This window comes from Lissotriton helveticus, chromosome 3_1 (genome assembly GCF_964261635.1).
Source record: "Lissotriton helveticus chromosome 3_1, aLisHel1.1, whole genome shotgun sequence".
Taxonomy (NCBI): domain Eukaryota; kingdom Metazoa; phylum Chordata; class Amphibia; order Caudata; family Salamandridae; genus Lissotriton; species Lissotriton helveticus.
Window position 1 is genome coordinate 143,720,983 of NC_136061.1, and position 23,175 is coordinate 143,744,157.

The 23,175-nt window shown below is 41.9% G+C and overlaps 1 protein-coding gene across 2 annotated transcripts in view; it reads right to left on the reverse strand.

Annotated features, from left to right (window-relative positions):
* The window catches only part of LOC144824447 (uncharacterized), a 170,995-nt gene that overhangs the window by 25,755 nt on the left and 122,065 nt on the right, over positions 1-23,175 (reverse strand). For both annotated transcript variants that reach the window (XR_013608953.1, XM_078683549.1), the window contains one exon: positions 10,297-10,360. Coding sequence is in view for 1 of the 2 variants with exons in the window: in XM_078683549.1 (XP_078539675.1) it covers positions 10,297-10,360 (64 nt within the window). In the remaining variant the exon portion in view is untranslated. The remainder of the gene's footprint in view (positions 1-10,296; positions 10,361-23,175) is intronic.

A 23,175-nucleotide genomic window follows, 5' to 3' on the forward strand; every position in this document is an offset into this window, starting at 1 on the left:
CCCTGCTAGCACTATCAAAGCCAATACAGATGCACCTACTAACCATCACAGTGTTACAAGAGTGACCATTGTTAGTATTCTAGGCCCCCAAAGCTGTAAGAATCACCCTAGCCCCATTCTGGTGCAAGATCATAAACAGCTCCTTGAAAACCAGACTGCCTCAAAGTCGACCAAGTCACGCCACTAATGAAAAAACAGTTATTGACACCAAAGCTCTGAACAACTTCAGACCTGTTTCCAATCTCTCCCTCCTATTCAAAATCCTTGAAAATTACGTTCTCCTACAACTGACTCAGCACATGGACAGAATCAACCTTCCAGATCCCCACCAATTGGGCTTCAGCAAAGACTGTAGCACCGAGAACGCGATCCTCAACATCATGGACGACATCCACAAGTATCTTGATACTGACCAGTGCTGCCTACTCCTTCTCCTGGACCTATCGGCAGCCTTTGACACAGTGGATCACAATCTTCTCATCAAGGCTCTCCGAGATAGGGTAGGCATAGGTGAGGTGGTCCTACACTTTTTCTCCTCCTTTTTACACAACCGCTCGGGAAGGATAAAAATCAAAACCTTTATGTCTGACCTCCACAGCGTCAGCAGAGGTGTCCCCCAAGGCTCAGTGCTCACCCCTCTACTGTTCAACGTATACATGGAACCCCTCACCGCCCTACTCAAGAAAGCCAACATCCCCACCCACCTCTATGCAGATTACATCCAGATCTATCTGGAAACCTCCTCCATTGATGACATTCAGAGACTCAACAACACTCTTGGAAAATCCAACACTGGCTATCAATAAACCACCTTAAACTCAAACAAGTTTAAACTGAAATCTGCATCATCTCCAACAAAGAATAAAAAACCCAAATCGTAGAATGGTTAAAAGCAATCGATGCTCTCAACGGTAATCTCACTCTGGCTAAATCTGTAAAATCATTACGAATCACCCTAGACCCAAAACTTGACATGGCCAAACACATTATGAACTCCGCAAAGAGTGCCTTCCTCAATCTGAAGCTACTCAATAAAATAAAACCCTACATCCCGCCCATGGACCTCAAACAAGCCACTCAATCACTGGTGCTATCTAGACTCGACTATGGGAATGCAGTCCTCACCGGTGCAGTAAAATCCCACCTAGCTCCCCTCAAAACAACTCTCAATGCAGCAGCCAGAATGATCACAGGAGTTAAGAAATACGATCACGTATCACCTGCGCTCAGAGAACTAAAATGGTTCCCAGTCAAAATGTGTGCCAGCTTCAGAACTGCCTGCCTCACACACAAAGCCCTGAACACAGGGAATCCCGACTACGTGGCCTCCAAACTTAGGAAGGCCGGTCAGACAAGGTTCCTCAGGCGCTCCTACATCCTACTACTCATCCCTAGGAAAACACGCATACCAAAAAACGCTGCACGATCCTTTGCTGGAAACGTGCCCAAAATCTGGAACTTCATCCCAGCTGATATCACGACTATTACTTCCTTTGTAAAATTAAAAAAACTCCTAAAATACCTCTTCCTCAACCCTGCCTTCCCAAACCTATAGCTGCCGCTGAAGCGCACAAGCCTGCCCTCTGCACCCCCTAACACTGTATCATTAAGACCTACCTCTTCCCCACTCCCCGACCCCTTCCTTGTTCACTCCTCCTTGAATGAGGTTCAGCTTAGGACACCGTGCACTAATCGAGGTTATCTCAGGACTTCCCTACCTCATTGGTACACAGCATGCTGGGACTTCCGAACCAATATGTATACGTCTGCCCTATTGTGTGACTCTTGCATTAAAACTGTTGTAAAGTGCTCCAACACCATCAGGTCTGGCCAGAGCTATATAAAACTCCTTTATAAATAAATAAGTAAGAACGGCTTTGGTGACAGTTGATAGTGTTGACATTTAAGTGCTCGTGCTGAGCACCGTAAACTACTGGCTCAAATTAAATACTGATCCATGCCCAGCTATGCAATACTTTCATAATATATTTTGCATACTAATGCAACCCATTAGGAAAATTACTCGAAATGCAAATAGGGCACAAAGGGCTTAGTTCATTTTGGACACAATGACGCATTTCATGCTTAAGAAATAGCACCGAGAACACAAGTATGATGAGTGACATCCACTCACGTTCTGGTCATTTGTGTTGTTCCCATGTTACAATTATGCTTCAGACGTTGAGTTATTATGTTATTTGTCATGATTTGGGGAATTTTGTATTACAAGTATCATGCAAAATTCTTAGAATTATGTGAATGATGCCAATGTACGTGAAATTTCACCTAGTCCTACATTTATATCATTATCAAATACCAAGAAAATAAAATATTGGGCAGCAGTTTTTGACACCATTGTGCCTGGGATTGCCATATTTTGTCATTGATGGCCTCAATAAGTCATGGATGGGCCACTGTTATGGAAGGGCCAGTTAGAATTCCACAGTGAATGCCCATAATAACAGCTATGAGCGGGTGGAAGCATAGCATGCCACCACATACATGAACCCCCGCTCCTACACAATACATTTACATAGATTCACTTTGAATGGTGTGCTCACACATTCACAGAGGAACAAGTACACACACAAGCACACATACAGGCGTTTCTTCACCCTTACCTATCTTATCATCCGAGGTCAGAGAGAATTGCAGCTGACCCAGTAATTCTTTCCTGGCTCCACGCTGAGATGAAGTAGCAGTATGAGCAGAGCAACAGCAAGGACTAGCAGAAGCTGTAATGATGCACTCAGCTCCCTGTGTTGATTGCCAGTCAGCAGAGGAGAGTGGGTGTGTATGGATCTTTTCTTTGATCGAGCAAGGGCTGCTGCTTTTGAGACCTTTCACTAAAGGGTAAGCTGCAGATTTTATTGTTCACTCCTTGTAGTGGGAGGGATGGAGCTGAGCCACATTCCATCTAACCTACAGTCACATGTGCATAAGAAACATTTGCAAATCTGATAGCCTTATTTAGGCCCTTATATGTAGGTGGTTCTGATTTAATGAGATAAGGGAATTGATGCACAGGGAGCGTGGAATTGGATAACACAATTTGGTCTATGGAAATCGAGTTTAAACCTTTTCATTCAAGAAAACCAGATACTTATATACAAAAGCTCTGAGCCTACAATCTCTATTCACGACCAACTTCCCCAGGAGTTAAAATGCTGTAGCAATATATAATGAATAAACCTTTATCACACTTTTTACAATTACAATGTATTTACCATTTTTTATCATTCAGCATTTGTAGAGCATGGCACTGTCACCCATGGGGGTATGTAGGTGCCGGGGTGGGAAGTCTCTGTCGAAAAGCAAGGTCATGGACGGCGAGAAGAGGGAATGAACAAGCACATAATGGCAAAACAAAAAGCAGAAAAAGAATGAGCAGAAAAGGCAAAAATTAGTGCAGGAAAATCAGCAGAAAAGGCAAAAGAGAGGGCAGAAAAAAACAAGACGAAAGTCAAAACAGAGGGCAGAAAAATGAGCCGAAAAAGCGAACCAAAGCAGAAGAGGGCAAAACAGAGGTCAGGAAAATAAGCAGAGAAGGCAAAAACAAGGCAGGAAAACAATCAGAATAGGCTCTATTTCACTGACATCTTTAAACCTGAATGTCTCTGGTTCTACTGATTGGATTTTTGTCAATATGGTCTGGTTCTTTTTTTTATTTAAAAATTACTCTATTTTTCTAATCTGGTGTTGGATCCATTTAGTGGTGTGTTCTAACTGTATTACTGTTTGTAGTGTTGCACAAATAATTTACACATTGCTTCTGAGTTAAGCCTGACTGCTATGTGCTAAGGTACCTGAAGGTTGAGCACAGGTTAAATTAGGGTTTGTGTGTGAGTTCACCCTGACAAGGATTATGGTTGCTGCTCGAGTGGGTTTTACTCCCCTCAACCAGTAATCCATTTTCTTACACAAATCAGTAAAATTGACACTTTTATGGGTATAATTGTAAGTCCCTTGCACTGCTGGTGTGCCACTTTTTGTGACGCACCAGCTACGCAGTGTGGTGCTCCATATTTACAAGGACACGTAAAGCCTGTGTTGTTTTCCATGCCCTAGTAAATACGGCCCCTTTTCTTTTTTTCTTTTATAAAATGTTTTATTAACAAACTGATGAGGAAAACATACCAATGTACACACAATGAGCCAACCGTAGTTTAAAAAAAATAAAGATTAAATCATTCTCAAGACAAAGCTTATTTCGGTGATTTCCACTTGGAACACATTATAACGTAATTCATTTTCTACCCAAAAGCAGAGCGTCTATTTGAAAAAAAAAGGGAAAATGTAGCGGTAAGTATAGAACCTTAAAGATTTTTTTTTTTTTTAATTAAGATAACCTTCAGATAATAAAATTACCCCAAATTTTCTCAAATTTCCTTAATGAGCGTGCTCCTCTAAGTTTTGCCAGGGCTAGCTCCATAGAGTGAATCTCAATTACTAATGTCCACCATTCCCAGATGTTAGGCGGGTTGGGACAGATCCGGGCTCTAGCCAGTATTAATTTAGCGCAAGATATAAGAATCTTCACCAGCGCAGGCCGAGGTAAAAGGACAGGATGAATGTCAAGTAATACTGTTAAAGCGGTAATAGAAGACAGCTGGATCTTCTTAATTTTCATAACTTTATGTACTTCCCCCCAAAAGTCCCTAAGGTTGGGGCAAGAGAACAGCATATGTTCCAGATCTGCTGCTTCAGCTGAACATTTAGGGCACTTTGTTCGATCACTATGAATGTAGTTATGGGACCATTTAGAAATCTTTTCCGGTGTGTAATACAACATGCAAGCTGTTCTAAATTGTTGCAGCCTTAAACTAGATGATCGTACCGAGTTATTAATGTTAGATAAAGAGCATGTTATCTGTTTAGGTGTTATGCTTAAACCCATTTTGCTGCTCCATTTCTCAGCTAGTTTTAAGCAATCATCGGTTTTGAAAGCACAAAGATGCCTGTAAGCTTCACTTATAACTGATTTGTTTTTAGTTGAGTATAGACAATTCCAAATATCACAATCGGAGATATCATAAATTAGATTTTTCCTGATCAGAAATCATGTATTTGTAGATATTTAAATCTCATTGTTTCGGGTAGATCGTATAGCATTTTAAGTGTATGGAAATCTAAGAACCCTTGTGTACCATACAAGTCTCCCAAAACATTGATTCCCTGCCTAGACCATCTAAGGGCCATGCCATCGTTGAAGACCCCCGGAAGACCCGGGTTACCCCACAGCTGCAGTTTCGGATGGTAGAAAGAGGTCTTGCAAAATGCTAGTATATTAGCCCAGATCCCGACTATGTCCCTGGCAGTCTTAAATTTCACCCTCTTGTAGTAATTGGGGTCATTAGCTCGAAACAAGAACATGTTTGAATCACTTTTTAGCAAAAATAAATGAAAGAAAAATGTGTCTTCCCTATTTAGTAGAGACCGGAGAAGCTTAACAAATGAGGACCAAAAATATAGCTTGACGTCGGGAAAGTTAAGACCACCCTTATCCGTGCTATTTTTTAAATGTTTCAGTGACCTTCTGGCTTTTTTTGTATCCCCATATAAAACTGCTAAATATTCCATCTAATTGCTTGAAGAACGAATTATTTAGTGCTAGTGGAATGGAGCGAAAAAGATATAAAAATTTGGGCAGTACCTTCATTTTAATTAAGTTGATTCTGCCAATTAAGTTCAGAGGTAGTCTATGCCATGTTTTTAATAATAAAGTGGTAGATTTGATTAGTTCATTATAGTTGATGTTATTGATTTCCCGTATTTTAGATGTGATTTTAACGCCTAAATATGTAGCGACTTTACAAATCTCAGGGACCGCTACCACTGGTGCATAATTAGCTATCATTTGTGTCTTATTTATATTAAGCTTGTAGCCTGATACATTCCCAAACTTACAAACCTCAGTGGTAATCCCTTGCAGTGCCTCGATGACATCAGAAGAATAGATGGCAATATCATCGGCATTTGCCGTAATTTTCAATGCCTGTGAGCTGGACCTAAAAGGTCCAGCTCACAGGCAAATACGGCCCCTTTTCATACAGCACTTTGCGTGACAGGGGCATTCCATGGGTGCTGCTGAAGGTTTTCCCATGCATCAACAAAAAAGACAGATAGAGTGAGGGTCCCTGGTGAGTTTAAAGACCAAGCACAATTACATACCCCTAAGTACAACTTTTAACAACACAAAGTAACTGTGGGTACACAATTATCAGAAGTTGTGAAGGTCTAGCCACCAACCTATTCTTAGCTCAACATAATCCTAAATAGTGAGTGATTGGATTTTTGTCAATATGGTCTGGTTCTTTTTTTTATTTAAAAATTACTCTATTTTTCTAATCTGGTGTTGGATCCATTTAGTGGTGTGTTCTAACTGTATTACTGTTTGTAGTGTTGCACAAATAATTTACACATTGCTTCTGAGTTAAGCCTGACTGCTATGTGCTAAGGTACCTGAAGGTTGAGCACAGGTTAAATTAGGGTTTGTGTGTGAGTTCACCCTGACAAGGATTATGGTTGCTGCTCGAGTGGGTTTTACTCCCCTCAACCAGTAATCCATTTTCTTACACAAATCAGTAAAATTGACACTTTTATGGGTATAATTGTAAGTCCCTTGCACTGCTGGTGTGCCACTTTTTGTGACGCACCAGCTACGCAGTGTGGTGCTCCATATTTACAAGGACACGTAAAGCCTGTGTTGTTTTCCATGTCCTAGTAAATACGGCCCCTTTTCTTTTTTTCTTTTATAAAATTTTTTATTAACAAACTGATGAGGAAAACATACCAATGTACACACAATGAGCCAACCGTAGTTTAAAAAAAATAAAGATTAAATCATTCTCAAGACAAAGCTTATTTCGGTCATTTCCACTTGTAACACATTATAACGTAATTCATTTTCTACCCAAAAGCAGAGCGTCTATTTGAAAAAAAAGGGAAAATGTAGCGGTAAGTATATAACCTTAAAGATTTTTTTATTTTTAATTAAGATAACCTTCAGATAATAAAATTACCCCAAATTTTCTCAAATTTCCTTAATGAACGTGCTCCTCTAAGTTTTGCCAGGGCTAGCTCCATAGAGTGAATCTCAATTACTAATGTCCACCATTCCCAGATGTTAGGCGGGTTGGGACAGATCCGGGCTCTAGCCAGTATTATTTTGCACAAGATAAAAGAATCTTCACCAGCGCAGGCCGAGGTAAAAGGATAGGATGAAGGTCAAGTAATACTGTTAAAGCGGTAATAGAAGACAGCTGGATCTTCTTAATTTTCATAACTTTATGTACTTCCCCCCAAAAGTCCCTAAGGTTGGGGCAAGAGAACAGCATATGTTCCAGATCTGCTGCTTCAGCTGAACATTTAGGGCACTTTGTTCGATCACTATGAATGTTGTTATGGGACCATTTAGAAATCTTTTCCGGTGTGTAATACAACATGCAGGTTGTTCTAAATTGTTGCAGCCTTAAACTAGATGATCGTACCGAGTTATTAATGTTAGATAAAGAGCATGTTATCTGTTTAGGTGTTATGCTTAAACCCATTTTGCTGCTCCATTTCTCAGCTAGTTTTAAGCAATCATCGGTTTTGAAAGCACAAAGATGCCTGTAAGCTTCACTTATAACTGATTTGTTTTTAGTTGAGTATAGACAGTTCCAAATATCACAATCAGAGACATCATAAATTAGATTTTTCCTGATCAGAAATCATGTATTTGTAGATATTTAAATCTCATTGTTTCGGGTAGATCGTATAGCATTTTAAGTGTATGGAAATCTAAGAACCCTTGTGTACCATACAAGTCTCCCAAAACATTGATTCCCTGCCTAGACCATCAAAGGGCCATGCCATCGTTGAAGACCCCCGGAAGACCCGGGTTACCCCACAGCTGCAGTTTCGGATGGTAGAAAGAGGTCTTGCAAAATGCTAGTATATTAGCCCAGATCCCGACTATGTCCCTGGCAGTCTTAAATTTCACCCTCTTGTAGTAATTGGGGTCATTAGCTCGAAACAAGAACATGTTTGAATCACTTTTTAGCAAAAATAAATGAAAGAAATATGTGTCTTCCCTATTTAGTAGAGACCGGAGACGCTTAACAAATGAGGACCAAAAATATAGCTTGACGTCGGGAAAGTTAAGACCACCCTTATCCGTGCTATTTTTTAAATGTTTCAGTGACCTTCTGGCTTTTTTGTATCCCCATATAAAACTGCTAAATATTCCATCTAATTGCTTGAAGAACGAATTATTTAGTGCTAGTGGAATAGAGCGAAAAAGATATAAAAATTTGGGCAGTACCTTCATTTTAATTAAGTTGACTCTGCCAATTAAGTTCAGAGGTGGTCTATGCCATGTTTTTAATAATAAAGTGGTAGATTTGATTAGTTCATTATAGTTGATGGTATTGATTTCCCGTATTTTAGATGTGATTTTAACGCCTAAATATGTAGCGACTTTACAAATCTCAGGGACCGCTACCACTGGTGCATAATTAGCTATCACTTGTGTCTTATTTATATTAAGCTTGTAGCCTGATACATTCCCAAACTTACAAACCTCAGTGGTAATCCCTTGCAGTGCCTTGATGACATCAGAAGAATAGATGGCAATATCATCGGCATTTGCCGTATTTTTCAATGCCTGTGAGCTGGACCTAAAAGGTCCAGCTCACAGGCAAATAGGGCCTCTTTTCATACAGCACTTTGCATGACAGGGGCATTCCATGGGTGCTGCTGAAGGTTTTCCCATGCATCAACAAAAAAGACAGATAGAGTGAGGGTCCCTGGTGAGTTTAAAGACCAAGCACAATTACATACCCCTAAGTACAACTTTTAACAACACAAAGTAACTGTGGGTCTACAATTATCAGAAGTTGTGAAGGTCTAGCCACCAACCTATTCTTAGCTCAACATAATCCTAAATAGTGAGTGATGCTTCTCAGGTGTGAAAATTCCCATAAGATATCGTTTGGTGCCGCCCATGTCATCATATGGGACTCCTTACACCAAGGAGGATATTACCGCATCCTTTGATGGAATGGCGGATGCCCCAGTGTCACAAAGGGTCTGTAAGGGTAACCTGACAATGATACCTGAAAAGCAGTGCGTATAAAGAAAGAAAGTAATACTGAAAAATTTAAAATTGGAGAGTATAGAGGTGAAACAATTTATTAGGTATCTCTTATACTTCCAAAAACTGAAAACCAGTGCGGAAACATAGTAGTTTGCAACAGATAGCTACTATCTAGTTGGAAGGGTCGACATGTTTCAGCAGTACGGGGACTTGCAGCCTGATTCATCAAGCCGAAATCGGCTCGCAAAGGGCCAGATTCTGAGAATCTGGCCCTTTGCGAGCGCTATTTTTGCATTTGGGATTCATCATCCCAAATGCAAAAATCGGTAATAGCGATTTTGCTATTTTGCGAGGATTTACATTTAAGGAATCTCTACTTGAGATTCCTTAAATGCAATTCATCATCCATTTAAAAATTGCGAATTCGCAATTTCGGCCCGCTATTTACCGCGAGGTCAAACCTCGTGGTAAATAGCGAAAACTTAGAAAAATGCTTTTAAAAGCATTTTTCTAAGTTGCATGTTGCACACACACATGTCCTTTGGACATGTGTGTGCGCAACACCTGTTTCAATTTGCATTTAAGGGGTGCTACAGGGTGTCCTTTGGATACCCCTGGCACCCTTTAAATCGCTATCTTATTTGCGATTAGCTAATTGCTAATCGCAAATAAGGAATACTCCCCAATCATTCCTATGGGCCTTTTGGCCCATAGGAATGTATGGGGAGTTATTCCTTATTTGCGATTAGTAATTTGCTACTCGCAAATAAGGAATGTGTAGGAATCGCTATTTATTTAGCAATTCCTACATGAATCCCGTTTTGCAAGTCCTTAATAGCGATTCCTTATGAATCGCTATTAGGGGCTCGCAAAACGGGAGATTGATGAATCAGGCTGTTGGTGTCCACTGCTTTCTTCAGGACCAAAACTTCGCTACTGCGTAAATGTGAATGAACTAAAGATCACCCAAGTGAATAAAAAACCATAGGTGTCACCTGGACGACTAGGATCCGTAATGCTCTACCAGATACCTAGAAAAGTGGCGTCCAAAATGAAATAGGTTAGTGTATCAGATGCACACAACAACATCAAGACAAAGACACATTGGTATTTGCACATAGCATCTCTGTCGATAATGCCTATATATTTATTTCTTATTCTTCCGATGTCCCTAAAGGTATATAAGAAGCCAGACATCAATTGTGTCGCCCACTCACCTTCTTGGTAGAACATGGGTGCTACGCCTCACCTGGCTGCGGCTCAGGTAGATAGAGCACCGCTCTATTAAAAAAAAAAACAGATGCCGGTCATAGATATATCATATTGATTCTTAACACACAATCTACAACATTCAAACTGGGAGTGCTAGAAGATAAAAATGTCTTAGGCGCGTACCATCAATGATGATGCACGTTCAACTTAACTTAGATGCCAGTGTTGACACTGAGTAACGGCCCAGTGTCAGTAGAGAGAATCACAGTCCTATCAGGGATATAGATGATAAATTACTCCCTCGAGTGATATTATTTTGTAGAACATCCAATGAATGCTCACTTTTATGGTTGTGCCAGTCAACGCATTCATGCTTGAGCCCGTTAATATTGACATAGATGATATGTTTGGAGAACACCCAGTGTATGCACTCTGTTTTGGTTGTTCCAGTCAACGCATTCATGCTTGAGTCCGTTAGTATTCATATAGATGATATATTTAAAGCCGTCTTAGAAACAGGACTCGGCGGTGGATTGGGCTACTCTAACCCGGGGGTTAGGAGTTCTCATTATCTAGGGAAACAACGAGGACCACATACTTCCTACATTTCTTACATTTGAACCCCCTTTGGTGAGCTATACTATCGCTAAAAGATTGAGTATTAATGTCTCCGTTTATTACTAGCGTATGATCTGTGGTGAGCGCTGCAGCTGTTACCCATGCAACATTAAGGTTTATGATGCTGGACCTCATCACGTCCACTACCTCTCCATCAGCTAGTAGTTATTAAATCCGGACAAAGCCTTACTTCTATGGTGCAATGCCAGAGTAAAGGCCGGATCCTTACCTGCCTGTCGGTATTCCGGGAATCCCTCTGGGCCTTCTCGGGGAGGTACCAAATGGGTCAGATCCTCCGCTAATGTCGCTTCCGTGTTCAAGGACGCGTGTGACGTCACGACGTCACGGCATCACATGACGGATTCAGAATGCTGGGAATTGTAGTTTAAACATCCCCGCTTGGTGTCTTTGGTTTCTAATGGCATTTATGATATTACCTAGATGACCACGCAACACATAAAACCTCCGGTGTAAAACAGCAGAGGTCCAGGCCAAAACTGGCCCAAAGTGCAGACGATCACCCGCATTTTAAGTCACTCTGCTCTCCCAAGAACGTCGTCAGCTCTTGCTCATTAGTATTTGAATGGTGGACATGGCCAACTCTTAGCTCTCTTTGTACTATACCATAACTCAATGATCATCTGGTTTTATATTGCTGGAAAACAAGCACTTCACGAGAGTTATAAACTGTATTTCAAGTACAGTATGGTCAAGAGAGAGAACAAACTAGACAGTAACCTAGCGACTACTATATAATAGTACCTACTTAGATAGGGAAGTGGCTAGTAATGTGGTAGTAAACACTGTATGTAAATTGTGGCACTTATCACCATGGTCTATACTGATTCAAGTTGATACCAGATTTAACGGTTTAAGAGGATGCCGAATGGCTCACAATACATCAAGATTCACACCATCCTTGTTACCTATGACATCAAGGTAACTGGACATGACTATGCCAATTATACTGATGTCAAGCCTATTTTCATCACGTAGTCCTGTCCTATTTTTACAAACGAATAACCAGCAGCTATTATAAATCCTTATTACGTTAGGTTGTTCCTCAGCCGAGGATTGTGCTGTAGATAGAGTATTATGAATGAAGAAGGGTTCTGCACTCGTGTGTTTATGCGTTTTTTATATTTGAACGATAGGTGTGCAGTACTAGATTAGTGCCTGCCCACTAGTAAAATATGTATAAGGCCCAGTGTGATAAACACTGGGACTCTAGTACGCACAAAAATAAGCAGTATACCATTAAACCATTTTAATTATTTTTTCATTTCATGATGCCCAAAAATTTTTTAGAATTCGTTGTGATATTCATCAAACATATCAAACATATCATTAATAAACTGATAATATTTTTTCACAATAACATACTTTTCATGATGCAATATTATAACAACACAGGATTATAAACATAATATTTGAGAAAAAACAACCCAATGCATTTCGGGGCGTGATCGCCCCTTCGTCAGGGGTCTATAAAAAGAAAATAAGCAAGGAGAATGTTATTCATGAAAGTTGCACTATATTAAAATCTAACTCATCACTATTATAAGTTGATTATTCTTACCTAAATCATAGGGGACAATGCTTATCCTGCAGTCTATATGTTTATGTTATTGAACAAATGGTCTGGGGAAGAAACCAGATAACAGCGTGTAAGAAGGGCCAGTGTGATGCTTAATAATAACCTGTTAACTAACTTATTTAGTTTGTAAGTGAAAATGAAGCTTTTACCTGTAAAATACGTTTTCTAGTCGCAATTCTGCATATTAAAGGACGAAAGATAAATAAATGAACAAACGATCGACAAAATAAAGCCATTCCAAAAATGTAAATTCATTTCTTTGAATGTGAGAAACAAGCGGAGAGGCAAATGGCTCACCTTTATGAAATGCGAGTCTTGTTATTTCAGGAAAATAACCTGTGCCGAACGAAAGATTTGTATCAATACTCTGTTGAGTTTGTGTGAATCCACATTGTAAAACAAAGAATGGAGACTTGTTTACCTGCGAGTCTACCAAATGGACTTCGATCTCGCTGGCGTTTTTTCCGGAGCAATTCTACAAAAAGAAAGAATTTCAAAGACTGATAAATTCCTAACTCGCGTTTCAGCGGGAATTCAAAGATTCCATTTAGAACAAACGTTAAGCTAACGCTTACCGTTTAGAGAGTATGGGGTTCTTATCCGATATTTCCTCCGTCGCCTAGCTTACAAGCTGAAAAAACCTCCGGCGGGCCTCTAAGTCCTACCTCACTTTTTCAAACTCTCAAGGTAATAGAGAGTGAAGATAGACAACGACTTGCGTTTTTAACCAAAGTGGTCTATGAACTTAAGATTTATAATTACTAACGTCATCTCGTCATTTTTAATGACAAGCAGTTTAATGATGAATATATTGGATAGATGAACGCGGAGATCACAAAAGTGATTGTTATAAACGTGCCTGCTCGATGAGCGGTGTCTCTCTCAATAAAGCATTGGTTTTAAAAAAAGCGAAGAAGAAAAAAATACTCTTACTGGTTTCCGTTTGTGAAGTGTGTGATAAAGATGTGTTAAATCAACCTAACCTGCATAATTATGAGCATATAAACATGAGATGTAGATAGAGTATTAGCACTGTACTAATCCACAAGTACTGCATTGGCATTATACTGGTCATCCCTGGCATGAAGAGTCACTTGGCAAAATACAAATTATAGCGACATCCAAGGTATCGCCTCATTGAGACCCTCTTTGTCTGTGTTCAATTTATATACCCATTTTTGTTCTTTCTTAAAGAGGTATTTACTAACATCTGTAGTGTGTTCTGGGATCATAGGTTGTTCTATTACTGTCCAAGTGAAGTCCGTATGTGTTTGTCCCACCGTCAGGATATGATTGGTGAGGCATGTAGCCTGCTTTCTACACCTGATGGTGCTTTTATGCTCGGAGATCCTGACCTTTATCTTTCTGGTGGTCCTCCCCACATACTTCAGATGACACGGACAGGTTATAAGATAGATTAAATTCTGACTATTGCAGTTCGTAAACCGCCTTTGTTGCCACGGGCGGTTACTTCCAATGTCAATAATAGTTGACTTCGATGTCTGAGGACAGGCTGCACAGTTACCACAAGGGTGGTTCCCCTCAACAGCTGGCATATTCCAAAGTGTCCCAACTGACCGTGCTATTTTCATTTTAGGTCTTGTATGCACAAGCTTATCCTTAAGATTAGGACCCCTTTTGAATGCAAAGAGTGGAGTAGGAATACCATCAGATCCAGTATTGAGGATGGTCCAGTGCTTCTTGATTATCTTTTGGATCTCATTCGATTGAGTGCTGTAAGTGTTCACACACGTAATTCTTACGTCCTTTTCTTTTGGAACGGAGGGTTCCAATAGAGCTTCACGATTGTTATTAGCTGCTCTTTTAAGGGATCGACATACCAACTGTTTAGGATATTTGCTATCGCGCAGTTGTATCTCCAGAGCCCTAGCATGATCGTAGAATGACTCTCTTGTTGAACAGTTCCGTTGGATTCTTAAAAACTGTCCATGCGGCAGGTTGTCTTTTAGAGCCTTGGGGTGACAGCTGTCATAACATAAGAGAGAATTGCGCGCCATTGGCTTCTTGTATAATTCGGACTACAGGCCTGTCGGGGTAGCAGTTATCAGAAGATCTAAAAATACTAATCATTGTTGGTGATGTTCCACTGTGAAATAGAGGCAATTGTTTCTGGTATTCAACCACTGATGAAACACTAAGAGTTTGTCCGTCGTACCTCGCCACACAACCAAGATATCATCAATGTGTCTTTTCCACATCCGTATGGATGTTAAGAACCGGTTGGTTGATGTTAAAATGTGGTCCTGTTCAAACTTGTGAACATAGAGGTTTGCCAAGCTTGGGGCAAAAACACTGCCCATGCTGGTCCCCGAAATTTGAAGAAAAATAGTTTCCTCAAACCGGAAAAAATTCTCTTTCATGGCCAGGCTCGCCAGGTCCATTATCAGAGGGACTGGTGTGATTGAGTTGAGATCTTTTTCCATTAGTAGGTTTTCTATTACAGCCAGCGTATCATCCTGAGGTATCGACGTATACAACGACTCGACGTCGAACGACACCAAAAGATCAGTATTCATATCGAAGTTGAATTCGGGAAGAATCCATAGTACATCTTTCGTGTCCTGTAAGAATGTTGGTATTTCTCTTACCATAGGACGAAGAAAAATATCTACAAAAGTAGACAATGGTTCCAAGAGGGAAACAATCCAAGATATAATTGGGCGACCAGGTGGTGGATGTTGGTTCTTATGTACTTTCGGGAGTACGTAAAAGTAAGGCATCGTAGGGTATGGGGTACGTAAGTACTGAGCTTCATTGTGTGTCACCCACCCTTCTGCAAGCGCTTCTTCAATGATGTGACCAATCGTATCGGCGAGTCTCTCAGTAGGATGTTCAGTTAGTACCCGATAGGATCTGATGTCTCGTAATTGTCTCATGCATTCTTCACGATAAGTAGTGGTCTCAAGCAGGACCGTAGCCCCGCCTTTATCCACTGGTTTGATTGTTACAGAGTCATCACTCATGAGATTCCTAAGTGCTTCCTGTTCCTTCTTGGTGAAGTTGACAAAGGGCCGGTGTTCTTTCTGGAACATTCTTTTGATGTCACTTTCCACTGAACTCTCGAATGTAAGCACTTTTGCAGGAATACCCGCTATAGGAGGAGTGAACGTGGAGGGTCTCTTGAGGCTGGTGTTTCTCTCTATGGTGTCTTCCTCCTCTCTTGTGTTATTGGCAAAGAAGAATGTAGACGTATCTTCCTAAAGAACCGGGCCATTTCGATTTGGGTCGAGAAGGGGTCACCAGTGTGTGTCGCCACAAAACCTAACCCTCTGTTTAGTACTCTTTCTTCTGTCTCTGTAAGAGTTCTAGAGCTAAGATTGATCACGAGGCTGTTCCCGTGCTCGGTCCCGACTGATCCTGTGGGATCTTCCTCCCACTCCTCAGGTCCATTGAGGGAAGGGGTAAGTTCTAATGTACTTGCCCTTGTTGTGTTTGCCTCCTTCCTCGTGATCTTCCACGTCCAAACCCTAAAAAAGGCTGCATGTTAGGATCACCGTGAAATTGTTGAGGGCCATACATGCCCATCTGAGGTGGAAACTGTGGACCACTTTGCATCCATTGGTTCGGGGGCCACCATGGTGCAAACTGTGGTTGGTTGTAATTGTAACCCCTCCAACTTCTACGGTTGCCCCTTAGACTGGTTACCGTCATTAGATGTATTGGAGTCACTTGAGACCTCCTCTGAGCTTGATGTCCCATAGGTAGACCCTCCTCCTCTGCCATTTCTATTATATCAGGCAGGCACATAACTATCGCTAGTATATGGATAGATCTTCTCGGAGGAGAATCTAGCAAGATCTTTTTTGAACTTCTCTAGTTTGGTAAAGAGTACTGAGTCCTTAAACTCCTGGTTGCTCTTATTACTCTCTTCCTGGTTCTTTGTAAAGAGTTTACCAGAGATTGTCGCTCTAATTTGGCCCTCTAGCGGTTGACTTTCAACTAGGATTTTGTCTGCCACTCTTTTGGCTGTCTTGATAATCAAGACAAGCCAATCTCGTGTGCACCTCCATGCCACTAATGATCAGTCTTTCAAGAATTCTTTGTCATCCAAAAATAGCCTTGGTACGTTGGTGACAATTAGTCCCGTCGGGGCACAATTGCCCCTCAGGTATTCTGCCATTGTTATCCCATGTATGCAAACACAGGAATGATTCTTCTTAAGAACTAAGATTTTCACCCACCCGCCTGCATTATTGGCAACTGCTGTTGGCATTATATGTAGCATGCTCGTGTTCTCGGACAGGATTAATTGTATTTCCGTCTCATCAAAGGCTAATCCCCAGTTGGTAGCCATCTTGAGAATCAAAAAAGATGCTGAACCAAAGAGTAATTTAAAGCACTCCCAAATGAACAATGAGATTGTGTGATTGTCAATATGCCGTCTGCGAGACGGTAGTTAAAAAAGGGAGGAACCGGAGCAAAGGCTGCGCTAGAACAACAAAAAAGACAGATAGAGTGAGGGTCCCTGGGGAGTTTAAAGACCAAGCACAATTACATACCCGTAAGTACAACTTTTAACAACAAAAAGTAACTGTGGGTCTACAATTATCAGAAGTTATGAAGGTCTAACCACCAACCTATTCTTAGCTCAACATAATCCTAAATAGTGAGTGATGCTTCTCAGGTGTGAAAATTCCTGCGTGACAGGGGCATTCCATGGGTGCTGCTGAAGGTTTTCGCATGCATCACCCATGGATTGTGCCGTATTCACAGATTTACAGCGATTCGTAAACCTGGGAATGTGTCAGGATCTTGCGCCTCCTCAGTGGACGCGTAAGGAGGCACAACAAGGAGAAATACCAAGAGGTGTTTTCCTCTATCTATGTGTGCTGTAGAATGCAGCACACATAGATAGAGGAAAACACCTCTTGTGGTTGTTTTTGTGCAGGAAGGTCTCCCTTCCTGCACAAAAACAATCATCCCAGTAAAGTAGGCACCCTTGCAAAAATGTGCAAGAGTGTCTGCATTGGCGCATGGTGGCCAAATGTTCGCTAGTGCAGGTGTGAGCTCTGGGATATGTCATACTGTTGTAAATATGATGTATCCCTTTGCTCTGAAAGTAGAGCAGCATGGCGCAGCCAAATGGCTTGCAGCACTGTGCTGCGTTACTTCATTGTAAATATGATCCGTAGTTTGTGCTCATCTCTATGCATGTCACTTTCAATTGGTTTGGAATAGTTACTGTTTACAATAAAGGTATCCCAAGGAAACCTCGTTCACATTGCAAGCATGACTCTTCCATCACCATCCAGGGTCTATATGCCATATGAAAATTGATTGGCCGAGTCTCCTACCACAACACATAATGTTCTACTTTGTATTCTTTGTGTAAGTCTATCGAAGCTGTGAGACCCTGTGCATAAATGTCTTTCTGACCACCAATAAAGTTCACCCCGAGCCAGTGTTCTGGCGATGAGGTTGAGGGTAAAACCAGTTTGCTTTCCCACTGTATTGTTGCTCGTATGGTCTGGTCTCTCCAGTCTGGCAACTGAACCACCATCTTCATAGTGCTCCTCACAGAAGACATCTATTCCTGGTGCCTTGAGGTCCATCTGTATGTTCTCTAACCTTTGTGACAGCAAGATACAAAGCACACTTTCCGACCACATATGTAGGGAGTTAGCATTTGGATATTGGCTTACCTCCTCAGATCAGTGGCATAATAAAGGCCCCTTCGGTGCGGGTGCCTGAGCTACAGGTCCCAGCTCAGCACAGTTCCTGTCTTGACAGCACCTGACTGAGTCTGAAGAGGGGCCCGTTCATGTAGGGGGGGGACCTCTCAAATTTCGTTACACTAGTGCCTCTGGTCAGCCAGCATCTAAATATTTTTGCCTCAGATTTAGAATTACTTTGGCACCTGGTAGAATCATTTGATAGCAGCACAAGTCCTCAATTTTACATTATACCTAAATGGTCTACCATTTCCCTTTATTATAAAAAATACTGTTTTAATGGATCTGGGGTAGGTGTGAAGAAATGTGTAGTCTAAAGTGAAAGGGCCTTATTTATGAGGCCGTGCGTCACTTTTACGCCGCCGGTGCGTCATTTTTTGGGACGCACCAGCGGCGTAAAAAATGGGCCTTGCTGTTCCATATTTACAAAGTGACGCAAGGAGGTAGATGCGTCACTTTGTAAACCCCTGTGCAACATTATACCTGTGCCAGGTATAATGTATATAGGGGGGTATTCCGGCATAAGAAAGGGTCGTAGAACTGACGCAGTGAAATCTTTAAGATTTCACTGCGCCACTTCTAGGACACAAATGCTTCAATATCTACCGCCTGCCTCACAGCAGGCATAAGACTGACGCAGGCCCTTTCACATGGGACTTGCCTCATGTGAAAGGACAAATTGCTGGAGTTGCGTCACTGTTGTGACACACTCCAGCAATGCGTCACTTTTGCGCCATACAGATATGTCAGAAATACTGCCGTATCTGTAACTCCTTGCGACATGATGCGTCTGTACTGTAAATATGACGCATCATTGGTGTTGCAAAGAGGGCGCAATGAAAAGTGACGCATTGCGGTTTTCACGCAGCAATGCGTCACTTTTCATAAATGAGGCCCAAAGTGTTTATTCCAATGTTATGGGGAAATATGTGAGAAAACATCGTTATACTGAGGAGATATTCATACTCAGTGATTTTTTATTCTGTCAGCGAGATACTTCAGAAAGTTACTCAATTTGCTGCAAATGTGTATGTGCAAACTGCAGCTCAGAGGCTGGAATCCTGACAGGGCCAGTAGAGGCATTTATCTTTCCGTGATCGAAAAACAGGTGCAATTACACCTCAAATTCCAGCTGCACGAACTGCGGATGTCATGAGATGCAGGCTGATTGTACAGAGACTACAGGAGAGTGAGATCATAAACACAGCAGGCCAGACCTCCAGCCTCTCACAGGGCAGCTGACTGGCAAAGTAAACAATAGTTAGTAATTCATCCAATGGGAACTATCTTTCCTAAGGCAGGAAAGATATAAGGCAAACCACTATATTTAGAGCTGCATTGGGGCGTGCTTTAAATTGCAAAGGCATTTCAAGGTATTCTACTGATGACGTGCGCGACAGGCAGACCGTTTCACACTAGCATACTGTCTGTTAAGTGCTAACATGACAGCCTTGGAAAGTAACAGATCTCCAATCTGCACACAATTAATTTCTGACACCCATGTGTAGGAGCGCGAAGCTCTGCATTGTTCCCCGTCTGCAAAGATGGGTTAACAATAACTAAAATGAACCGCTGTCACCGAGAGGCGCTGAACATGTTGTCTGCTGCACGTGTTCAAAATATTACTGATATCAATCATACCAAAACGATTCTACTCTCTTTATTTAATTGATTTGTGACCATTGCTTTTACTGGGAAACAATAAGTGCAGAGTTAGGGGCGGGCTAAGGGAACAATATGATGGTGCATATTGGCTTCTGTACCAGTTGCAGCACATATCAAACACATCAAATGCCTTTATGTACCTTTGAGTACTGGTACATTTAAAGCACTGCCACTGCCCTTTTCCCTATGACCAGGCTCATCATGTCTCTTGCTGGTTCCGTGTCTTTACATCCAAATGGCCTCTCCACTTGCTTCTCATCTTTACCCAGCCTCAATCCTTCTCTCGCTGGCTCTGCCTCTCTTACTCCCATCTCTCGCTTACTATCTCCACAAGTCTCTTACATTTTTTCACTGGTCCCTACATATATATATAATCCAAAAACACGTGTTAAGAAGAAATGCACCAGATTTTTGAAAGTACACATTTGTGTTAAAATGCAATTTGTAAGTCCATTAATGATTTTAGAACTCAGCTAATATCTTGCATTTTTATCTGAAAAAGCCACATTCCTAACTTCACCTGTCACCTCACTTTACATTCCTCCCTCCCTTGTCCGTTTAGGTCTCATCTTTCTCACAACCAAAGGCATGACCAGTTTCATGGGAGATAATTCCTGTAGTGTTCCAACGTTCTCTGCTGTGCATTGCCCTATGGGCAGGGCTAAATTCACACCAATTGTCCCAGTACCCTGGTCAGTCCCTGTTATCTTGTAAATGCAGCAATTAGTGTTTGGGGGGCGGCACTCAAAGGAAAGCAGCTCCAGTGCTAAACAAAAAGCACCTTTGTGAAGGTCGAGTATTGTATTGCACTGCCACACGCGTTAGTAGGGCCAGTCCAATACACTAAATGGGACTAGATGACTCTCTTTTGCAGTCCCAGCTCATTTCACTCACCTAATGGAGGGCGGAGGGGTAGGGGGCAAAATCACTTTGAGCCAAATGTTTTTTTGTTCATCTGATCAACAGTGCAGGGTGTCTAGATCCTGTCCTGATAATCACAGCGTGATGTGAGCCCTCAACCCCCTGCAGTCTAGGACATTCAGGTGGGCGCTGCTGGAATCTTTAGTAGCGGCTCGGCAAAATGCCACTGAGGGGCTCAGTGACTTGCAAGCTTGACCTGCCCTAGAGGAGATGCCTAACCCGAGCCTGCCGTGGCGCTGATCAGTGTACCGGTACTCTCTCTGGCCTAAAGAGAAGTGTCGGTACTGACGGCAATAAAAATAGGAAGTGCTGGTACTCAGTATCGGTGAGTACCGGCCCATTTAAAGTACTGTCTGTGGCATCTCACTCAGGCATGGATTAGATTATAGCGTTAATCCATTAGTGTTGGCAATGAACATTGCATGTCCCTGGTGATAATGAAAGGCTGTATCCGCCTAGGAAGAAGAGGCCTATGCAAAAGAAACAATTGATGGACGGAATGCTGGACAATGCAGACATACACCCCCGGTCACAAGGATCTGGATTTAATCCATCATTCTTTTGCTCCCCACACCACCCCAGTTTGGACCCAGCCATATGCAAATCAGTCTTGACCCTCTTCCTAATGGGAACAGTCCAGCCCGAATTGCTAAGCCAGGTCCTCCCTGGAACGGAAACAAGCATCCTGGGACCAGTTTCAGGGTATCACCCTTCATCAGCCAGGCTAGCTTGAATCAAGTGGTGTAGTGAGCACAGGACCCACGTCCAGGTATGCCCTTCACACTTAGAGTGACATATGCAAAATAAAATATTGATGGATGGAATGCTGGACAATGCAAACTTTCACCCCAGTCACATGGATCTGGATTTAATCCATCATTCTTTTGCTCAGCACACCACCCCAGTTTGGACCCAGCCATATGCAAATCAGTCTTGACCCTGTTCCTAATGGGAACAGTCCAGCCCGAATTGCTAAGCCAGCCAGGTCCTCCCTGGAATGGAAACAAGCATCCTGGGACCTGTTTCAGGGCATCACCCTTCATCAGCCAGTCTAGCTTGAATCCAGTGGTGTAGTGAGCATGGGACCCACATCTGGGTATACCCTTTTCACTTAGTGTGACATATGCAAAAGAAACAGTTGATGGACGGAATGCTGGACAATGCAAACATTCACCCACAGTAACAAGGATCTGGGTTTAATCCATCATTCTTTTTCTCACCACACCACCCCAGTTTGGACCAAGGCATATGCAGATCAGTCTTGACCATGTTCCTAATGGGAACAGCCCAGCCCGAACTGCTAAGCCAGGACCTTTTGGTGTCTTGTTTGCTTTTCCGCACCTAGCAGCCTACATCTATAAAGTGTATCCGAGGCCAGGAGGGAATAACAGTGACTCTCCAATGATAGAGCTACTGAACTTACATATGACAACTGCTCCTTTGGAAGTGATGCAATTTGAGGGTTGGGGACTTCAATTGTCAATTTGATCCGTTAGATGGCAATGCAGAAGCACTCACACAGGAGGAAGATAGTGCTTGGTACATCCCTAAACCGGTAATTTTCCTGATCAAAAAACGGTCCCCTCAAGCAATACAAATTACTGCATTGACATTGTATCAGGGCTTGCAAGCTGGGAATGGTGGAACAGCTTCTGGTAAGGAAGGGCAGCATAATTGTAATCACATCTCATGTACCAGTCTTATTGATTACTTATTGGGAGACGGAAGATCCTGACCACTCGCATTTGGTATGGTTGTACTATCCAGGCCGGACAGTGATCATAAGGCCCTGGTTCTTGTTGTTGACCTCCCTGTCTGCTGTAAGATAATTAGTGCTAGTGAACCTGTAATAATCAAGTTACTACAGTCCTAGCAGTGTCAAAACAGGCAAACCGGCTGAAATGTACTTCAACTCAGCTTTGGAGTAAGCCAAGTAACACACATAGTCAACCACTCGTCCAGCAATACGCTCCCATATAAAGCAAGGGAGGAAATTAGTTCAACATTTAATTTTTTTGTGAGTAAATGTTAGACCTGTCATCCTTAGTGTGGTTTCCTGTCACTTTATGTCTTATGACCTCCTGTTTTTGCTGACTTGGTTTTTGCTGGTTGTAGGAATCTGTGAACTTTTTAACTGCTAGCCCATGCTGAAGTGCGTGTGCTCTTTAGTTAAAACATGGCAGCATTGGCTTATACAGTATTCTAATATTTGATTTATTTATAAGTTCCTAGTAAAGTGCACAACTTGTGCCCCGGGCCCAGAAATCAGATTTTACAAGAGGGCCAGCAGCACTGATAGTGCCACCCACTTAACTATCTCTTTAAACATGTCTCAGTCATGCCACTGCAGAATCTATGTGTGCAGTTTTAAACTGCCATGTTGACCTGAC